This window comes from Pseudoliparis swirei, chromosome 22 (genome assembly GCF_029220125.1).
Source record: "Pseudoliparis swirei isolate HS2019 ecotype Mariana Trench chromosome 22, NWPU_hadal_v1, whole genome shotgun sequence".
In the NCBI taxonomy this organism is placed as follows: domain Eukaryota; kingdom Metazoa; phylum Chordata; class Actinopteri; order Perciformes; family Liparidae; genus Pseudoliparis; species Pseudoliparis swirei.
In genome coordinates, this window is record NC_079409.1 from 4,027,814 (window position 1) to 4,049,692 (window position 21,879).

The 21,879-nt window shown below is 43.2% G+C and overlaps 1 protein-coding gene across 2 annotated transcripts in view; it reads left to right on the forward strand.

Moving 5' to 3' along the window:
- The first annotated feature begins 673 nt into the window (after positions 1-673).
- dgkb (diacylglycerol kinase, beta) overlaps positions 674-21,879 on the forward strand; it is a 67,065-nt gene continuing 45,859 nt past the window's right edge. For both annotated transcript variants that reach the window (XM_056443832.1, XM_056443833.1), the window contains exons 1-8: positions 674-761; positions 2,792-2,920; positions 11,703-11,779; positions 13,298-13,445; positions 15,186-15,326; positions 18,726-18,775; positions 20,112-20,186; positions 21,396-21,515. In XM_056443832.1, the coding sequence (XP_056299807.1) occupies positions 2,851-2,920; positions 11,703-11,779; positions 13,298-13,445; positions 15,186-15,326; positions 18,726-18,775; positions 20,112-20,186; positions 21,396-21,515 (681 nt within the window). In that variant the 5' untranslated portion in view covers positions 674-761; positions 2,792-2,850. The remainder of the gene's footprint in view (positions 762-2,791; positions 2,921-11,702; positions 11,780-13,297; positions 13,446-15,185; positions 15,327-18,725; positions 18,776-20,111; positions 20,187-21,395; positions 21,516-21,879) is intronic.

Sequence of the window (21,879 nt, forward strand, 5' to 3'; positions counted from 1 at the left end):
GTCTCATCTCCTCTCCTCTCCTCTCCTCTTGTCTCATCTCCTCTCCTCTCCTCTCCTCTTGTCTCATCTCCTCTCCTCTCCTCTCCTCTCCTCCCTCGTAATCTTTTTTTTCCCGCCTTCTCCTCAGCCCTCTCGGGGCTCCCCACAGGTTGCTGCACTTGCCGCCTGTCACGTTGAATGCTAATGCGGCCGCGCTGCGAGTAGAGATGGCGTGAAAGGAAGAGGCAGGGATGGAGGGGGGTGGAGGAGGAGGAGGAGGAGGAGGAGGAGGAGGAGGAGAGAGAGAGAGAGACGAGAAGACGGAGAGAGAAAGCAGGAGAACGTATAGGACCTCAGGGCTTCCTCTTTTTTTCCAGCGGGGAGGGAGAGGGAGAGGAGGACCTGAGCGACGGAGGGGGGGGATGTGACACGAGCGAGCGGGAGGATGGAAACTGATGATTGCAGGCAGAGCAGTGGTGGGTAATAATGCTCTCTCTCTCTCTCTCTCTCTCTCTCTCTCTCTCTCTCTCTCTCTCTACATCCCCGGCGAAAAACAAACCCCGTCCACATTCTCATACACTGACATGCAGAGGAGAGTGCTGCTGCTGCTGCTGCTTCCTCTCTTTCCATAAACAGATACTCCCACTCCACGGGTTCATTATAAACACCTGCCCCCACAGGAAACCCACAGGAGTCGGTCGGGCAGCCAGGAATGTGACCGAGGAGCTTCACCTGCAACCATCCGCCCCGGGAGGACTCCATCCCTCAGCCTCTGCGAGCAGGTGAGCTGCATGTTGCCGTCCTCCTTCGCGGCGCTGCACGCCGTGTCGCAGTGTGGCCACCGACTCCCAGCCTGGTCTGTGTGTGTGTGTGTGTGTGTGTGTGTGTGTGAGAGTCTCTCTCCGCTATGAGATCCCCGGGTTGCCGGAGGGATGCTGCGTGAGGATGCTGCAGCAAGGCGACGCGGGGATGGAGCCAGAGGAGCGGCGCACACTCCAGTGCTGCATTACAGGAGATGCCATTGGGGCATGTTGGGATTCAGCTCACTGGAGATTCAACATGAAGATTCTCCGTCAGATCCTTTTCTTTCTTTTTTTCGTACACGCAAAAACATTTAATGAGAGAAATCAGGAGCGTTTTTTTAGAGTTGCAGCTCCAGCGGGAGATCAAAGTTGTTGGTTTTTTTTGCGAGGGAGGCTGATTCCCACGCACAGAAACACTGGTGGCTGCATATTGGGTTGACTCCCTTTTTTTTTGGTCTGGATAATAATAATAATAATATTGACGCTATACCCTTCATAATTGATAATGTATAGCTTTTATTCACGAAATTGCGCTTTCATACGGGAAAGGGTTCTTCAAGGTAAAACATGGCACCGCGAGGGATAGTGTCTTGCTCATGTACACACACACACACACACACACACACACAGAGACACACACACACACACACACACACACACACACAGACACACACAACTTGCATGAACGAATTAAGAGACATGTCTACTCACTCAAAAGCTCATCGGTGTAGGTGATGTCATGCGTCGTCCTCCACGTGAATGAACACAACCACTTGTTGATCCACGGTCGCAGTCATCGGGACACACACACACACACACACACACAAGGACGCCTGAGTGACTTCAACGCAAACACACAATTAGGCTAATCGCATTTGCTCGGGAGGGAAAGCAGGTGAAATGAATCCAAGCGACATCTTTTTCTTTTTTCTTCTTCTGTGGTTTCTCATCATCTGGATCCAGTGCAGGGGGCTATTTGCATTAAATTGACCCGACAAACCCCTCGAATATTTAGTTTGCTTCGATGGTTTGAGGATTCGAGGTTTTAAGAACGCGGACTTCTTCTAATTTGACGCCATTGAAACACTAGAAACTGGAGTCGCTTCAACAATATAATAAATATAAGTACAAGCCTACAAAGAAATGCAAATTAGCTTTGACTCGATGATGCGAGGTCACTTGAAAATGAAGCCCCCCCCCCCCCCCATAGGGACCCTTTCCCCACCTCATTGTATGGCGCTTCACTCCAAACTGCTCCCATAATCTTTTTCCATTTATTATCACTCACAAATATTCATGAACAAATTACACATAATAATAAGAATATTCCAAAGGTTTTCCTTGAACTTCAATACAAAAAGTTTTTTAAAAAGTGAAGTGATGCCATAATTTCCAATGTGTTTCCAGATGTTGCAATGACATTAATTATGCATTATATTGCATATTGTTGCGTAATCAATTCTGATTTCCAAATTCATATCATATCTGAAGGATTGCCTCCACATGGCTCTCAACACAGCGATGGCTGAGGGAGTGAACCGTATTTAACGAGGGGGGAGGGGGAGGGGCTTCTGCAATAACACTGTGGGTCTGGATGGCTTCATCAGCTGTCACGACTGTATTAGAGCAGTGCACACACACACACACACACACTGCAACCCGCGTGCACACATATGTATATTCCTGAGTTCCTATAATGGGATTTGAACTTTTTTGTTCACATTTGTTTCTCTCCATAAAAAGGCCTCTCAACGCTGGCTTCATCCAACACTGGTTGACGAACATGAATATCACAGCCTGAAATGTCAAGACATTTTGACTTTTTATTTTTGCGCGGCATAGGGACGACAAACACGACACATCCCTGTTACCTATCAACACCTCGACAACAATTCTGTAACCGTCTCCTTTCTACCTGCTCGCTCTTGTTCACAGGCGGCAAGATAAAAGTAGTTCTGCTCACGGGAACCGCTGATCACACTGTTGTTGTTGTTGTTGTTGTTTTCCAGCGTGTGACTGCTGCTGCCCGGGGAGTGCCCGGCGGGCGGAGACACCAGGCCTGAACACAATGAGCAGCCAGGACAAATGGGTCACCCTGACCCCGGCCGAGTTCGCCCTGCTCCAGGAGTACACTCAGTGTGAGTAGGAGGGGCTCCGGCTGGGATAGAGACGCTCTGCGTGGGTTCACAGGCGTCTCTCTGCACCTCTACATGTATTATGTATTATGACATCATCGCATTAGGGCATGATCACCGTGGATGACAAGCGTCATTATGTCATTATGTCATTATCCAGCCGACATGGCACTTTTCTTCTTGCAGCTGTTTACGGTCAAATCAACATGTTTTTTTTCCTATTTTTATCATAGATTACGTTAGCATCGTTAACACTAGCTAACACTTGATCAAAGAGTAATATAAAAGGGGTTCCTTGTAGTGACAATAGATCTGCATTTCCTCTCATCTGTATGGAAAGTTTTAGCTTCTTTCAGCTCATTGTTTTGGTTTTATGACCCATTCATATTCACTGACAGAAGAATATACAATATAGAATAAGTGCACGGACAAAGAGGTAAACAGGACTTTAAATAGTGGAATGTAAGTGTGATTTTAAAGTGACAAGTGTAAACAGTGTCAACAACAACAAAAACGCTCTGGCACTACCAATGTCCACCACCAAATGTCAGGAAAACTACATTAACTAACATAGTGTTTGCAATCAGCAGCTTAAGAGACACATATTTCCTTCAGGAGCACATATATCAGAGTTGTGCAAACAGCTCGTTGTGATGACCAAAACTAGCTTGTTTGTGCAAATATTACTCGTGAACAGATATAATTCCTCATTGAATCGAAACACACGACAGTTGAAAGGGTTTGCTGAATATAAATGAAAGCACTGGCACAAGCAAACGTCTGAAAAGCTCTAAGAGGTTTAGGTTTAGATTTCTTTCTGTTTTCCTTTCAGCTCACCGGCTTTTTAGTCATCATCGTTGTTTGTGGGTCAGCAAATGGAAATACGAATTTTGAAGGAAGTGAGATTGTTACCGTCTCCTGCAGAATCTCTTTAGATTTCGACAAAGTAGCTGCGCTTACTGAACTCTCTCCGCGAGGTCGTCCTTGAATCTACTGCGACGGTGTTTTTGGTATTATACAAATATTTACAATTTTCATAACGTTATCACCGTACGTGATGGCCGCCGTACGTGATGGCCGCTGTGTTGCGAGCTCCCGGATTTTGTAGCAGTTTTTTTATATTTATTCTTCTTATTGCGACTATTTTTGCACAAAACGTTAGCAGGTTAACGTCGACAGATGCACACTTCTGGAGATTGGATCGGCAGTTGCTCGCCGCCTACCAGAGTTTTTCAACTCTTACTCCGTCCGCCAGGAACAGTAGCGGAACTATCTCCGTCCATTTTAGGCGCGATCTCACGCACGTCGCCGACGGAGGGGAAGCGAGCTGGCGTGCTGGTTAGGCTGAGACGTCGAGCCAATCGACCCCACTACCCACCATTTTACTGGCAAATGTACAGTCTTTGGACAATAAGCTATGCGAGCTACAGGCTCGTATTCAATTCCACCGGAAACTAAGGACAACTGCATCATCTGCCTTACGGAGACATGGATGTCGGAGGAGGTTACCGACTCAGCCATCGAGCGGCAGGATTTTCCGTCCACCGCGGACAGAACAAAGACTCTCTCTGGTAAAGATCGTGGAGGGGGTATGTCTCATGATAAACAGATCTTGGTGCAACCAAAGTCATGTACATACTCTCAAGTCGTTCTGTTCCCCGGACCTGGAGTACCTAATGCTCATGTGTCGACCATTCTGGCTACGAGTTTACAGCAGTCACCGTAACTGCTGTGTACATTCCGCCTCAAGCTAACACGGACATAGCGCTGAAGGAACTCTACGGGCGATCAGCGAGCAGGAGTCGGCACACCCGAGGCTGCTTTCATTGTGGCGGGGACTTCAACAAAGCGAACCTGAAGAAAGTTCTCCAAGTTCTACCAACACATAAAAGCAACACGAGGGGAGCGGATTCTTGACCACTGCTACACTCCCTTCCGGGATGGATACAAAGCCCTCCTCCGCCCACCGTTCGCAAATCGGACCACCGCTCCATCCAACTACTCCCGCCTACAGGCAGAGGCTTAAGCAGCAACCAATCGCTGTGAAGGAAGTGCAACGCTGGTCGGACCAATCGGAGTCTATGCTACAGGACTGTTTTGAGCGTGCGGACTGGGATATGTTCAGGGTCGCGTCGGACAACAACGTCAGTGAGTACGCTTCCTCAGTCACCGGGTTCATCAAGAAATGCATAGATGACGTTGTTCCTACCAAGTCGGTTCGGATTTATCCCAACCAGAAACCGTGGATAAATGGCGATGTTCGCGCTGCACTCCGCGCTGACTCGGGAATATGGCGGAATACAATAGAGCTCGCTACGACCACCGTAAGACCATCGGCTCTGCCAAGCGGGAGTTCAGGAACAAGGTGGAGGAGAAGCTCAAGAGCCATGACGTGAGAGGTGTGTGGAAGGGCTACAGACAATCACGGACTTCAGAGGGAGAACCAGCGGTGGAGAGAACTCCTCTACCTCCCTCCCAGGCGAGCTAAATACAATCTTTGCTCGGGTCGGCGTGAACGGCAGCCCGCAAGGCAGCGCCGCCCGAGGAGACCAGCCTGCTGATCATCTCAGAGGCCGGCGTGCGCAGAGCCTTCAAGCGGGTGGACATCCGGAAGGCAGCAGGTCCCGACCACATCCCGGGGCGCGTCCTCAGAGCATGTGCAGACCAGTTGGCAGGAGTCTTCGCAGACATCTTCAACCTCTCCCTGTCCCAGGCTGTTGTTCCTGAGAGCTTCAAGATGTCCACCATTGTGCCTGTCCCCAAACACCCCAAGGTAACCTGCCTGAATGACTGGAGACCCGTAGCCCTCACCTCGATTGTCAGTAAATGCTCCGAGAGGTTGGTCAAGGACTTCATTTGTTCCATGTTGCCTGCCACGCTGGACCCATGGCAATTTGCATATCGTCAAAACAGATCCACCGACGACGCATGGCACTTCACACCACCCTTTCCCACCTGGAGGGGAGAAACTGTTGTGTGCGAATGCTGGTTGTGGACTACAGCTCAGCGTTCAACACTATTGTTCCCGCCAAGCTCGACACCAAGCTCAGAGGTCTAGGCCTGCACTCTACCATGTGCAGCTGGATACTGGACTTCCTGTCGGGCCGCCGCCAGGTGGTGAGGATGGGCGGCACCACCTCAGAGCCGCTGACCCTCAACACGGGAGCCTCAGGGATGCGTGTTGAGCCCTCTCCTCTACTCCCTGTACACCCACGACTGCACGGCCATGCACAGCTCCAACGTCATCATCAAGTTTGCTGACGACACAACAGTGTTGGGGCTGATCACCGCGACGACGAGACAGCCTACAGGAGGAGGTTGGATCACTGGTACAGTGGGGCCAGGAGAACAGCCTCGTCCTCAACGTCAAGAAGACCAAGGAGCTGATCGTGGACTACAGGAAGCGGAGAGGAGAGCACAGCGCCATCTCCATAGACGGAGTTGCAGTAGAGAGGGTCAGCAGCTTCAAGTTCCTCGGCGTGCACATCTCCGAGGACCTCACATGGACCACGCACACCACTCACGTGGTGAAAAGGGCCCAACAACGCCTGTATTTCCTTAGGCGACTGAGGAAATTCAACATGGCCCCCGCATCCTCAGAACATTCTACACCAGTACCATCGAGAGTGTTCTGACAGGTTGCATCACCGTCTGGTACGGGAACTGCACCGCCCTGGGCGTAGGGCACTACAGAGGGTGGTGCGGTCGGCTCAGTACATCGTTGGAGGTGAGCTTCCTCCATCCTGGACATATACACCAAGCGGTGCGTGGCCAGGGCCAAACGGATGCTGAAAGACAATAACCACCCGGCCACAAACTGTTCACCCTTCTACCGTCAGGCAGGCGATACCGCAGTATCAAGTGCCGCACAAACAGACTGAGGGACAGCTTCTTCAGTCAGGCCATCAGGCTGCTGAACAAGGACTGAGACCCTCATTAACACTACACACCAGAACATATTCTGTGAATATCTATGGCCATGGTGTATATTTTATTACATTGTTTATATATATATATATTGTATATATATATTGTATGTATATACATATATATATATATAGTCTCAAAAAAGTGTATATTTTATTACATTGTTTTATATATATATATTGTCATGATGTATATTCTATTACACTGTTTTATATATATATTGTTAATACTTTCTTCTTTTTTGTGTGTGGATATTGTATAGTTTATTCTCATTCTTATTCTTTTTTTAGTCTGCTACTGCTGTCGGGTGTTTTGCACATAAGAATTTCACGAACCGATTATACTTGTATAAAAGGGGATGTGACAATAAAAAACTTGAAACTTGAAACTTGAAACGGTTGGAAAAAAATAGACATAGATCATCTTCCTTTTTAAAAAGCACATTATTATTGTGTTTTGACAAGTTATGGCAATGAGACTGATTTCTGCTTTTCATATCTTCGGTGAACCTGCTCTCACATGGTGGTGGGGGGGTGGGGGAGGGGTACACATTGACAAAACGAGGCATAAATTCTCCCCGACAGCATCAACCCACCGAGTTAACAATAACAAGAGCGTTCCTCGCCGCCCTTCATCTCTGCCGCCTCGCGTTCGTCTTCAATGTCGACGTCGCTCGGTAATTGAATCTGAGTCTTTTAATCGGCGTGTTGCCGCTTTGACTCCGAATGATTCATTCACAAACCCCAACAAATCCCCCACTCACCAGACGGTGTTCTGGACGCCTGGCGTTTACGTTAGCTCCGAGATGTTGACACGTTTCATCATTTTGAAACACTACCGGGGGACGGAAAACATGACGGTATACCTGGCATGCTAACTCACCACCATCCAAACACGCCGTTTTTATTGGGGTGGGGGGTGGTCAGAAAATACAAGTACAAGTCACGGTACACACGATGGAACTAACCGTGCACCAGAAATGGAGTCGTTCTTTTTTGTTTGTTTCAGAGCTATTTTCAAAACACGACATCTTCGAGGCTGAAGGATGAATCTTAATAATGGATGCTTCTCCCTCCGGATCACTTGTTTGGTAATTTCATTCGCCCTGTGCCTGAAACATCGCTCCTTACTCTCCTGCTTTCTCCAGCGAATGCCGCTATGGCGATCACGCCCCAACCACCACAGCCGCGCACTCAAAGAGCCAATCGAAGCCTGCTTTTTATTTTTCGTTTTCCATTTTTTGGTCTTGTGTTGTTGTTTTTTTTAGTGGCTGTTAAATGAAACCCAATGAATAGGAATGAAAGGCAAAGTAAAATAAGAAAGCGAAAGCCGTGAGAGCGACGCCGAAAGAGTCTCGGCGTGCGCATGTGCACGCCAGACAGATTTTTGATAATCGTGTTTCAACGGGCTCTTTGGATATGAAACATCATTTATTCTCTGAGCAGCAACAATGGGCATCGCATTGCCTCACCTTCCCTCCTCATCTCGCCTCCTACCGCTCTCCTAGCTCTCCCTTCCTTCTCATTAAAGTGAGCCGCCGCATGCTGTTCATAACATTTTAATAGCCGTGCGTCTCATATCTTACTCGCAACAATAAGAGTTTCTATTTCACCGATGTGTTTCTGCTAATGGCCGTAAAGCAGTATAGAGGGGACATTATTTTACTTCTAAAAAGGTCCAGAAGATCGTGGCGTGAGTCTCGCACACAATGCTTTAAATCGTTAGCCGGAATGAGAAAAAAAACGTTGCGTAATTCAACCCGAGGGCATGCTGAACATGAGGCTTCATAATCACCGTGCCACGTAATCCGGTTCTGTGTAGACGGCCGCGCTAATATCGGCAGGTCAATGGTGATGGTGATGACACGCTCGGGCCCGTGTGAAGCAATTATTTGCGTATTTGCTCCTTTATTATTCATATAATTGACCTTCTCGTTTGTATATTTTATACGGTGCGTCTTGTATGGACTTTAACAGGCTTGGGCGACCCCGTTCTCGTTGGCAAGGCATCAAATTCACTCGTGAAGGAGATGTTTAGTAACTTTTGTTAGCGTTCCCGCGTCATTACGAGACGCTCAGGGCAAACAAACAGACTTTTGTCAGGAGAACTAAAACTAAATGTTAAAATTGTTGTTCATTAAGCCACGTTCACACCAAAAGCGCCGCCTGGCGAGAAAATGCGAAATGCGTCTCACGCAACCACTTGCGTCTGTACGTTGACTTTGCGTGGGATCGTACTCACGCAAACGATTCGCAGCGCTTTTGAACGTCAGGCGACTTCTTCATTCTTCTACCTGTGAAGTTACGAAACACTCGTCGCACAGCTTGTCTGCTAACTAACACCGATGTGTATCCGTGTAAAGACGGATATTTTTGGGAGCTTACTCAGTGATTCACAGCTGAATTTATTCAAACGTCAAATGCAATTAATAAATAAAACATTTCTTGTATTCAGCTCAATGTAATTCAAAACTGTACGTAGTTTATTTTATGACGTAAAGGTTACTATTATTTATTTAGTATACATTATTTAATCACAACAGTATACACTTTACGTTTATTACGGGCCAGATGTCTTTTATTGCTATAACGCTGATTAAAAATAAAAGTAATCAGTGTTGTATTTACTCCATCGACATTTATGATTCATTTTCACCAAGTTTTCTGATTCAGCATAGATTTATTTGACCGTTTCTTACCTGGCGAGGCCGGACCTCCCAACACACACCTACTGATTACCAATCAGCGACACAGTCGCAGTCCCGTGAACCGCGACTTTTACCTCGCGGGCCCCGGCTGCTCCATTTAGACGACGGCAGGTTGGAGAGCTGCTGGAGAAGCAGGCGTTCATTTTACGGGGAGCCAAAGAGCCACATCTTCTTCGTGCTAATTAAGCCAAAGGGGCGGAAATGAGAGGACCAGGTCGCTAATGTGGAGCGCAGGCAGAACCAGGCCCTCCAGTTCATACGAGAAGATGGTACCTCTAATTAACTTCTGTAACATTTAGACCCGGGTGTCCGCGGCGCGGCAAATTGATTTCGCAACGGGGCTCATAAACGCTCAGCGGCACGCAGTAATAATCACAGAGAATCTCCATCTGATCGAGTTATTTTGGTCCATAACTAAAAAGTGGTCACACAATTACATATTATATATCTAGATATAGATCTAGGTATATAATATGCATTTCACATGTCTTGATAAAATAGTACATTGTGTTGGCATATATACTGTATATACTGTATATATATACACATATATCTATATATAGATATATATGTAGATATATAGTAGGATTTTAAAGTGTCTATTATCAAGCTTAAAAGGAGAACTTTCAATGTATACTTTATTTAAATTTAATTTGATGATTTTTCAGTTTTGAGTTTACAGCTTGTTGTCAAAGATATCAGTTAAAGCAGGTTTGAATATAACTGGTCTGCATTAAAATTAGCTTCATAGCGATAATTAGCTAGCTGTTGACCTTCCAAAATCATCAATGACCAATTCATGATGTTTTTATGTCTACTCCATGATTTTCTCTCGTTTCTAGAGAGGAAGAAGATTGATACCACACTTGTGAGGATATTGTTATCTTAGCTTAGCATAACGACTGGAAGCGGAAGCAGCTATACGTTAGCCGGGATCTGTTCAACTTTTAGATTTGTCTTCCAACACCTGTGAGGACGAAACTTTGTGGTGGAAAGTAACTCAGTACACGGGGAAAACAGAACTAAAGACAACAATCCAGCACCAGACAAGAGAAGGATTGGCACAATATATTGTGGGGGGGGGGGGGGGACATGTGTTTGGCATGAGACAGTAACGAGACAAGAGTGGCTGAGGGCAGGTGAAGGGAATGAAACAATCAAGGAGACACCGAGAAGAAACCGATGAGACACAGAACAGGGCGTTACAAAGACATATATTTGGAACTTGCGTTACCCATACACTTTGCAGGTTCAGAGTAACACAAAATAGCATCAATGAATAAAAAGTGGTGTAATAATATACATTAAGATAAAGTAACATGATACTGTTTTTTATGAATTCAAAATGTACCCAGCAGTGGAGGCTAATTGCAATTTGCTTAATTTTTTATCAGCTGCAACATTAGACTGATAACACATTCATGAATTCCTCTGTATTCAGCCTTTCTGCATGATGAGTACTTTTACTACTTTTACTTTACTTTGATGGTAATACTTATGTACTTTTACCTGCAATGCAGGGCTATACTACAGCGTAGTATTTCTAATCTGTGGTATTGCAATTTACTGAGGTACTGGTCAGAAGGGCTCGCTGTTTTAAGAAGTATTCGGATGTTTTACTTACTTTTTTGCAGCTGTTGGTGGTTTTGGAGTTTAACAAAGTACAAGATGCAGCGTAATAATGTTTATTTCATGTCCTTAATGACAATGGATATTAAAATGAATATACCAGTAGGGCACAGAATCAAAGGGTTGTCTAAAATGTGCATATAATATATAAGATGTCTGTCTTCTCATCTTGCTCATGGAACGAAAGCGAATAAACATATCTCCCCCAAATATTTAACTATAATTAACCAAGGTATTAAAGTCTTTTTTTGATTTATTTGCCTGTTCGCTAACCTGTTGCTAACAACAGCTGCTCGCTGTAGCTGCACTTATTGGAGTGTAACTCAGATTAATTTCCACTCCAAGCCTTCATAAACTGGTTTTTTTCACAGACTGAATATAAGCATCGCTCAAACCTGGGCTGCAAATGAATGTTTAGTGTCAAATATATACTCGAGTGCGAGAAGAAGCCAAACTTTCCAAACATAAACCTATCGCAACGCATTCAAATACGGTAACTTGTGCTCAATTTATTTTCCTCAGACTCGACCAAGAAGTTGAAGGATGTGCTGCAGGAGTTCCATGGAGACGGCGTGTTGGCTAAATACAATCCAGAGGAGGTATGTGCCGTTTATTTTCCATTATATAACACGTGGTTAATGGTATTTAACTGTGTTGAGAGACTCCATGCTGCACACCTATCTGCTTATTTACAAAAAGAGAGCAATGACATTCATGTTTCTTTTCTATTCTATTCTATTTGTGGAGAAGGAGGCTTAAATAAATTAGATTTTGCAGATTGAACATGAACTTTTTTATTATTTATTATTCGCTTGATTGCGTGTCACGGTTATATAATTTCAAAGAATATTTCGACACACGCTAATGGGGTTTGGAGAAGAATTATTTTCTCACTACATTTAACAGTGTCATACGAACAGAAAAAAATACTTTAAAAAAATATATACATCTTTTAGGAAAATGCATTATTTTAATAACAGGATCTCAAATTGCAGTGTGCAGTACACTATTTTATATCCACTATGCATGCATTAATAATTGTCACATGGCGGTTGTAGTACCCTTTACATCGCGGACATTAATAAACAGTTAGTCACCGTAAAAACCTGCATCCACAGACATCCTTGTCTTTTCTGATTATGACATACACAGGTATAATAAGCACATTTAGCACATGTTTAATGTTTAAACGTGACGACTGCACGATGCATCCGTGAACATGTTGGCTTTCTTTCTTTTCTACAATGCTGCATGTTTAGAAGCAGGACGTCCTGAGCCAGGTAATCTCTCTTCTCTCCTTAATGTATTGTCGGTTGTGTTTTTGTTGAGTGTTCATAAAGTTTGTCTATGGATGTTTTTTTTATGAGGAACAAAAGTATAAGGCATTTAGAGAGGATATGCATGTGGGAAGTAAAGTAGTTATTTTTTCTGATAAACATAAATAAAGACATTTACAGAGGATATGCATCTATTTAGAGGGAAGTAAAGTAGATTTTATTCATGATAAACAAAAATAAAAAGCATTTACAGAGCATATGCATCTATTTGCAGGGAAATAACGTAGTTATTATTCATGATAAGCAAGAATACAGGCATTTACAGAGCATATGCATCTATTTACAGGGAAATAAAGTAGTTCTTTAATGATAAATAAAAATAAAAGGCATTTACAGAGGATATGCATGTGGAAAGTAAAGTAGTTTTTACTAATGATAAACCAAAATATAGGCATTTATAGAGGATATGCATCTATTTACATGGACATAAAGGAGTTTTTTTATTGATAAATAAAAATATAAGGCATTAACAGAGGACATGCATCTATTTACAGGACATATTCCTCATCTTAAATGTGTTTCTGGAACTGGCGATAACTGTTGGAATACAAAATGCAAGACGACTTAAGACTACCAGATTTTAAACAGCCAACACAATAGTTGTAGAAAATGGACGAAGCTGTCAGCGGCACACACACGCTGGAAAAAACATTCACGACACTCGAGGAGTCTCCGAGTGCAGAAATCTGCAAAAATAATTCTTACATTTGTCTTTTTTTGCGTGTTCCCCAAATAACATACAACTCTTATTTCTGCATGTTTTTATTTGTGTTCTTTTAGGAGATTGACTTTGAGGGCTTCAAGGTCTTCATGCAGACGTTCCTGGAGAGCGAACTCCCAGAAGAGTTCTGCCAACACCTCTTCATGACGTTCAGCAGCAAGAGGCCCGAGCGCAGCCCCTCCTCTTCGGACAAGCCCCGAGTGTCTGGTGAGTGTGGTGAAGGACGTGGAGGTTTCCTAGTTACTGATTCCTTTCTTTCAATCATTTTATTTTAAGTTTTTACAAGTTACACATTACCAGACAACAAAAAACTAATACAAATTAACAACCAACTATACGAACATTCAGACAAGGACAGAAAAACACATAAATCCAAAAAATATATAAATCATCATCCTCCATATTGTACCTACTATAACAATTGTATTTATATCATTCTTACCACAATTTAATTTTCAATTCATCCAGGCTACTCATTAAATGTGCCCCCCCCCCCACACACACACACACAATTAGTATGTACAACATGCTACACAGGAAGCCCGACACATCGACAACCAATGCTAAAAAGACGGGATGCCTTTATTTTAAAATTATGTTTATTCATCTATTGTTGTTGTTGTTGTTGGACAATTAGATGCCAACAGATTTCCTGCCAAGTTCAGCCCCCGTGGCCCACGATGTAGATTGTAGTGCAGCGGCCGCCAATTGTCTTGGCCGCGGCTTCTGGTTTGTGTACATCATTTATACTAATAGAATTTATTATAATAATAATGATGAGTCACTAGCACCAAACGGAAAATTATGCACCTTTTTTATTTATTATATAGCGGTGTCCAGGTCTAAATGTAGTCTGATTAAATCAATAAATTCTTCAACGCTCGTTATCAAAACCCGACAAACTGATTTCTTTTAGCTCGGGGAGCTATATCTGCAGGGCCTACAGGTCCCAGCATGCATTGCGCTCAAGCTACAGACGGCAAAGACTCTTACGCGCCTACTCGATGGTTGAGAATTACAATTCTGCAATTTATGAAATGGATCTTTTAATAAAAGACCAGAAAACAAAAATGCTTTATTTTTTACCTTCGACATGTGGCTGTGTTTCAGGATATAAGAGCGCCCTGAAATGTTATTTCATATCTCTTACTGATGTAGTTCAACGGTGTCCATTTCTTATGATTTGTGTTTAAGGTAATTCGTGTTTTGTGCACATACTAACTGTGAAGGGAGGAAAGTGCGAGTTGTTCCGTTGGAAAAGAGCACTGTCTCTTTAAGAGGGGGGCGTGTGTAAAGCAGGTGCGGGAAGCCGGCTGAAGAAAACAGTGTATGCTTGCTTTAACCCGGATTTTGTATAATACATGTTGCTAAAAAGAAGAACAAAGTTTTATTGAAGAGTTCATGTCAAGGGTGCAACAAAAGCTCATCTTATGTGTTTATTCCACCGAGGCGCGGTTTTAATTAGCTCTTTCCTGTGAGCCGAGGCCTGCAGCTCATGGCTGACGTCAGGTGGGACGGATGCTCCAACATTCCCGTTATCGGACAATTGGAGGCGAGTGTGTGATTGCGAAGCCGTTCGATAGGAGGCAGTTGAAACGACTGCATGTTGTCGATCCGCACTGCAGCTTTAGAATTGTGTTTAATTACCTTGAATTACAGTTATTGACTGCTTCAGGTCGCCACTTAAAAAAAACCCGTATGCGGTATTGAGCTAGAAACCGGAGTGCGGGGTCGATGTCGTGATCTTTGTCGTGTTTTTGCCTCCATTAAAATCCCCCGTTCGCGTGCATACAGCCTGAAAACAAAATGGACTGTATTTCTGTTTCTGACGCCCACCGTCGATCGATCCCGCCGCGTGCCTGAAGGTTACCGGACCGCCGTTAGAGGCGTTTTATTGGCGGAGGCCGCTTTGACCTTTTCTTTCCCCCGTCTCCGTTCTCCCTGCAGGGCTGAAGCTGATCAAAGGCAGCTCGACCCCCGTGAGGACGGCGGCCGCTCTGGCCCCGCCTCCGGGCACGGTGCAGCTGAAGGACATCGTGTGTTACCTCTCGCTGCTGGAGTGCGGGCGGCCCGAGGACAAGCTGGAGTGTGAGTGTCCTCCCCGGATCATTGAGTGAGAGAAACTACTGGGTACACGGAAGAAATAAAAATACACAGCCAGCCATCAGCAGGCAGAGTCAATGTCACTATTGAGACGAACCTCAGTGTGTGTGTGTGGGTGTGTGTGTGTGTGGAGGGGGGGGGGGGGGGCAGTAATGTCAGACTGAAGTTAAGTGAAAAATACAAAAGAGTGAGAGAGGACAGGCTGTGAATCGTTGCTCTGCTGCTTTGTGGGAATTGAATGCAACATGAAGCTTCTCTAAGTAGCTGATCTGTCACCTGTTAAATGTCACTGACTCACTTATTTTCTTTCAATACATTAAAGAAACTCACAATATCAGTAAGATTACATTTCACAAGAGCATGTGTGTGTATATATATATATATATAGATATATATAAATACATTATTGTTTTATCCAACCATCTAGAACCAATGCTAATGATAATATGGTGGAAAAAATGTATATATGTATAAATATATATTATTATTATTATTTATATTATATATGGTGAAAAATATATATTTTATATATATATATATATATTAAAATATATTATATTTATATATGTAGATAAAATAATTGTTTCTATATTAAATGATGTTATGTATGTAACATTATTATATATATACAACTATTTTATAGATAATTATTATATATATATAACCATATATCATGAGCAATGGTTCTAGATTGTTGGATAAAACAATATATGTGTGTATATATGTGTATATGTACAGTGTGTATATATACGTGTATATATATATATATATATATGTGTGTATATGATGAGGTGGAGGCTGTCAGCTGTCTCTTCCCAGCGCGGTGCTGATGTCCACTAATCAAAGGGAAGTTGGTTTGTCGTCAGTTCAACTCGCGGTTCGGTCCGTATGATCTGGCGATGCAGCATCCAGCAGAACTACTGTTGCTATGGTTACCTGCAGTATGATATCACATTTTATTTTTTACAGTCAGTGAAAGCACCTTTTTTTCTTTTCTTCTTTTTCTGGAGATGCATGTTGTGGTTTTATACTCTATTAACCTAAATAATGAGCACCTCAAGGTACTCCGATACAAATACCACCGTGTAGAAATACTGCAGTGAAAGTTCTGCATTCACAGTTTTACTGAAAGGATGTGATTCATGAACGCAGCGCTTCAACACCGCTACCTCTAGCTAGCACTGTTACAGCCTCTAGCGCCGTTAGCATCGTTAGCTGCAAGCCGCCGGCTCAGCTGGAAATCCTTAAAATCACAGCTACGTGCTTTGAATTTGGAATTTTTCACATTTAAGATAAAGTGCAAGCAGTATTGTACATTTTGTAGATGTGGTATTGTCCACTATTTATACATTAAGTGCAGGACTCAATATACTTCAACGACACTCGACTCAACCAACGTGATTATTTCTGTTTTCTTCCTTCTCATCCAAATAAAATTATGACATCATGACATCAGCCTGAACAAGCCAATAATATACTGAGTATAATAGACAAATAGACACTGGATTTTCTAAAAACACAGTTGTTTGTTGTATCGATATTTAGTTTTAATCTAAATATTCGTCTTCTTCTTTCTGTGTTTTTTTATTCCGTCTTTTTGCGTCTCAGTCTCTCTGTGTGTGTGTGTGTGTTTATTTTCTCTCAGCATTAAAGTCGCAAGTGTTCTCTGGATTTGGTGGTTAGCAATCACATTCAATTAAACCGCATCTTTCTTGTCTCCTTATTATTTCCCCCGGGGTGAAAAATAATAACTCAAATAAGCTCTTTCGCTCTTCCTGCTCTGACACTTTTTTTTGTTTATTTCAAATCGATCATCACATTTTATCGTTTTTATCGTTGCAGCCCCTCGCGAAGTTTCTCCGAGGAGACCCTCGTGGTCTCAGTTTTTCGGCACGTCTCCTAATTGCGTTCGTCACATGATTTATTCACAACAGGTATAACGTCCCTTAATTGGACATCGAGACCTTTTTTTTCGTTGCAGTAAATCTCATTTGCTAAATTATTGAGTGGAGTAGCGCTCGTTAAGGACGAGGACGACTGAATAATTCAAGTGATGCCTGTGTGTGAGCGCCTCGTGGATTTAACTGATGTTTTATGGAGCTCTGCCTTTCTTTCGTTTCTGGGGTGACAGCGCCCTCTGCTGGTCAGTTGGGGAACTGGTGCAGATGTTGGCAATGAAAAACATGTATTTACTCTAAAGGGGCAAAAGAGAAGAAGAAAAACGTAAGATAAGGCAGAATCAAGCCTTGTTTTGTGTTCTAGGAAACATATTTAATTAAATATACAGTTCAAGTTTTTTTCATAACTTTATGAATTTATAATTTTAAGATGTTTTCACATTTTTGGTCAGATGTGCAACATGAGGTGTGACTGAAAAGAGAGATCTCGCTGCGAAATTGCGTTAACACATTCAAGGTGCACGACATGTCGCTGTTAAACGGTTCCGTCAAATCTGTGATTAACTTTTAATCGATTTAATTACAGTTTAACACCTGGAAAAATGTGAGCGTGTGAGATTAGAGGAGAAGTGGACGATCACAAAGAAAAAGGAGAAAAATGGACAAAAGAAAGGCGGTAACAGATACACAGAAATGACGGAAATAGATGGAGCGGAAGGCGGGACTTTAGTAGGAAAACGCACAAAAACCAGAAGGAGTAACTTCTTCCTGAGATATAAGACCGAGAGTCACGTGACGTGAGTGCTCCACTCTGATTGGTCGTCCTCCTGCAGGGTGGAATCTTGCAAAAGCCATTAGGGGCACTCAAAGGAGGCCGAGGGGATTTCCTTTTTGGGTCACCACAAGCACCAACTGGTGACACCGACAGCCTCCACCCAACACCACCAGCATCACTTCCCCTCCCTTTACCCCCCCCCCCCCCAACTGGCACTTAGCTCCTCGTTGGTGGGCTTGACGAAAACCGCCATCTGAGGTCTGGGCCCGATGATGTCAGCAGCACCCACGCCGTCTGCTGCACCCCGCCCGCGCTCACGGGGGAGGAGGAGGTGGTGGTGTGTGTGTGTGTGTGTGTGTGTGTGTGTGTGTGTGTGTGTGTGTGTGTGTGTGTGTGTGTGTGTGTGTGTGTGTGTGTGTGTGTGTGTGTGTGTGTGTGTGTGTGGGTGGGGGGGTGTCGGGTAAGAGTGCCTCTAAGTGTAGAGCATTAGCAGGGAAATGGTCTGCAGCCAGGTCACGATGATGATGCTGTTGTTGTCGCCAAGATGTCACACCGAGAGCTGTCTGTTACCATGGCGACACTTTTTAATGTGGTAATTGAGGAGACGGGGGGTGGGGGGGGGGGGCGCTCAGATGTGCGTGCAGCTGCAGAGGTCTGGGCCTCGGCAGCTCGGGGGGCTGCAGCGTGACGTCCTGCGTTTTGTCTCCTCAGTTATGTTCCGCCTCTACGACACCGATGGGAACGGCTCTCTGGACAGCTCGGTAAATATGTCCCCAAATATGTTTTGTAGCTGGAATATTTAATATCACTGCGACTTCGCTCATGTATTAATTTTATTACTATAGAGACAACAATCGGGAGCATCAGAACGGGCAGAGACACAAAGTCTGAGAGGATAAATTCTCCTTTCTAACTCTATTTTTATTCTTATATGCTGATTTATTTCTTGATTAATTATGAATTATTAGTTTCAATTTACGGAAATGTCAAAACCCAAAGAAATTTAATGTTTTATCACAAGTGAGGAGCTCAAACCAAACAAATCCTCTTTGAAGAAAGTACATTTACTTTATTTTTATATTCTTTTTCAAATTATTACCCAATAAGGGAGGACAAAAACTAATAATAAGACAAATAATGATAATATTAAATATTCAATCACTCAAGAGTGTAAAATTACCCTTTATGTAAGCAGATAAATAACAGGAAATAATTACAATATGTACTTTCATTAAGCACAATATAGTTGTTTAATGTTGAGTATATCTTTCGTAATTATTTCCCTTTATTCTATAATATTTTTCTGTTCACTTCACACATTTTTATGAGAACATTTTATTAGTGAAACATCTATTTTTAACATATAAATCCTGCAGTTATAGATTAAGTTACTCAGTAATTACCGAATATAATCTTCTACATTTAAAATGCTGAAGTAAAATAAATATAGCATTCTTTTGCATAACGAGTATTTTTATATTAGACTCTGTACTTGTGTATTCTATGTATTATTAACCCCACATGTACTTAAATAATAATACGATGGCTCCCATTATCTCCGTGTTATGCGTCAACGTGAAGATAAATATATGAATGGATGACGGCGTAGACTTTATGAATGAAAGCGCGCCGTTATGAAAGTGTGTAGGAGATAGATAGATAGATAGATAGATAGAAATCTACTTTATTAATCCCCAAGGGGAAATTTTTCGTCACAGTAGCAGCACCAATAAACTAAACACACGAGAATAAAATATAAAATACAGGGATGAAAGATAAAGCAAAGGTCACGTGGGTGGAGGGAGAGCATATATAACAAATAAAAAAGACATATTTATTTATGTGTTCAGATTTAAGAGATTATTCCCCCCAAAAAGTGTGAAAAGCCTAAATGTGCCCTCTCGTCTTTAAAGAAGTCCAAAGTGCATCGCAGTGATTCAGCGCCGCTCCAGATAATAATACACCCCGCCAAAGTAAAAGCAACCATTGTAATTAAGCCCTCAGCCCCGCGGCTCCTCCCACGCGGCCTTTTGTTGTTCCCAAAGCGCCGGTACACGGGGACTAAGGTAAACACAGTGTTTGTGACTGTCTCCCCAGGAGCTCGAGCTCATCGTGTCCCAGATGATGCACGTCGCCGAGTACCTGGAGTGGGACGTCACGGAGCTGAAGCCAGTAAGACTCTTCCTCCTCCTCCTCTTCTTCTTCTTCTTCTTCTTCATCATTTTCTTCTACTTTTTCCTTGTCTTCTTTTTCATCTTCATCTTTGTCTTCTTCATCTTCTTCTTCTACTTTTTCCTCCTCGTATTCTTCTTCTTCGTCTTCTACTTTGTCTGCTTCCTCGTCTTCTTTTTCATCTTCTTCGTCTTTGTCTTCTTCATCTTCTTCTACTTCTTGTTCCTCGTCTTCTTTTGCTTCGTCTTCTTCTTTGTCTTCCTTTTCATCTTCTTCGTCTTCTTCTACTTCTTCCTCCTCCTATTCTTCATCTTCTTCATCTTCTTCTTTGTTGTCTTCTTCTTCATTTTCTTCTACTTTTTCCTTGTCTTCTTTTTCATCTTCATCTTTGTCTTCTTCATCTTCGTCTTCTACTTTGTCTCCTTCCTCGTCTTCTTTTTCATCTTCTTCGTCTTTGTCTTCTTCATCTTCTTCTTCTTTGTCTTCTTCTTCGTCTTCTTCATCTTCTTCTTTGTTGTCTTCTTCTTTTTCTTCTTCTTCATTTTCTTCTACTTTTTCCTTGTCTTCTTTTTCATCTTCATCTTTGTCTTCTTCTTCTTCTACTTTTTCCTCCTCGTATTCATCTTCTTCATCTTCTACTTTGTCTGCTTCCTCGTCTTCTTTTTCATCTTCTTCTTTGTCTTCTTTATCTTCTTCTACTTCTTGTTCCTCGTCTTCTTTTTCGTCTTCTTTGTCTTCCTTTTCGTCTTCTTCGTCTTCTTCTACTTCTTCCTCCTCGTATTCTTCATCTTCTTCTCCTTCTTCTTTCTTGTCTTCTTCATCTTCTTCTTTGTTGTCTTCTTCTTCTTCTTCTTCTTCATTTCATTCTACTTTTTCCTTGTCTTCTTTTTCATCTTCATCTTTGTCTTCTTCTTCATCTTCTACTTTTTCCTCCTCGTATTCTTCTTCTTCGTCTTCTACTTTGTCTCCTTCCTCGTCTTCTTTTTCATCTTCTTCTTTGTCTTCTTCATCTTCTTCTACTTCTTGTTCCTCGTCTTCTTTTTTGTCTTCTTCGACTTCTTCCTCCTCGTATTCTTCATCTTCTTCTCCTTCTTCTTTCTTGTCTTCTTCTTCTTCGTCTTCTTCATCCTCTTCTTTGTTGTTTTCTTCTTCTTCTTCTTTGTTGTCGCCTCCTCCTCCTCCTCCTGACCCTCCCTCTCCGCTCTGCAGATCCTCCAGGACATGATGCAGGAGATCGACTACGATCGCGATGGCACCGTGTCTCTGGAGGAGTGGATCCAGGGAGGCATGACCACCATCCCGCTGCTGGTGCTGCTGGGCCTGGAGACGGTGAGTCCACCGGGCCGCACGCCACCGCCTACGCCGAGAGAATTTATGGTTTTAGTGTGGTAAAGTCCAGACTGTGTCAGAATGATCAAACGCCAACACGGCCACCTGGCCTCCGTGTACGTACTCCGATGGAGGTATTAGCTGCGGAGCTTTTTAAAAAAAGTTCTCAAAGTTGCCGACCCAAAGCCGACCCAGTCGTCAGTTAAAGTGTTGGCACTGTACGGTTCTGCAAACCTAAGGACACGTGAACAGGTTGTCATAACTACGCATAACGTCTCGAGGCAACACTACTTGGTTTAGGTTGGAGAAACAGCTCAAGCATTCCTTTTACTTTTGGTTTCTCCCGGGACAGGACTGTGGTCTC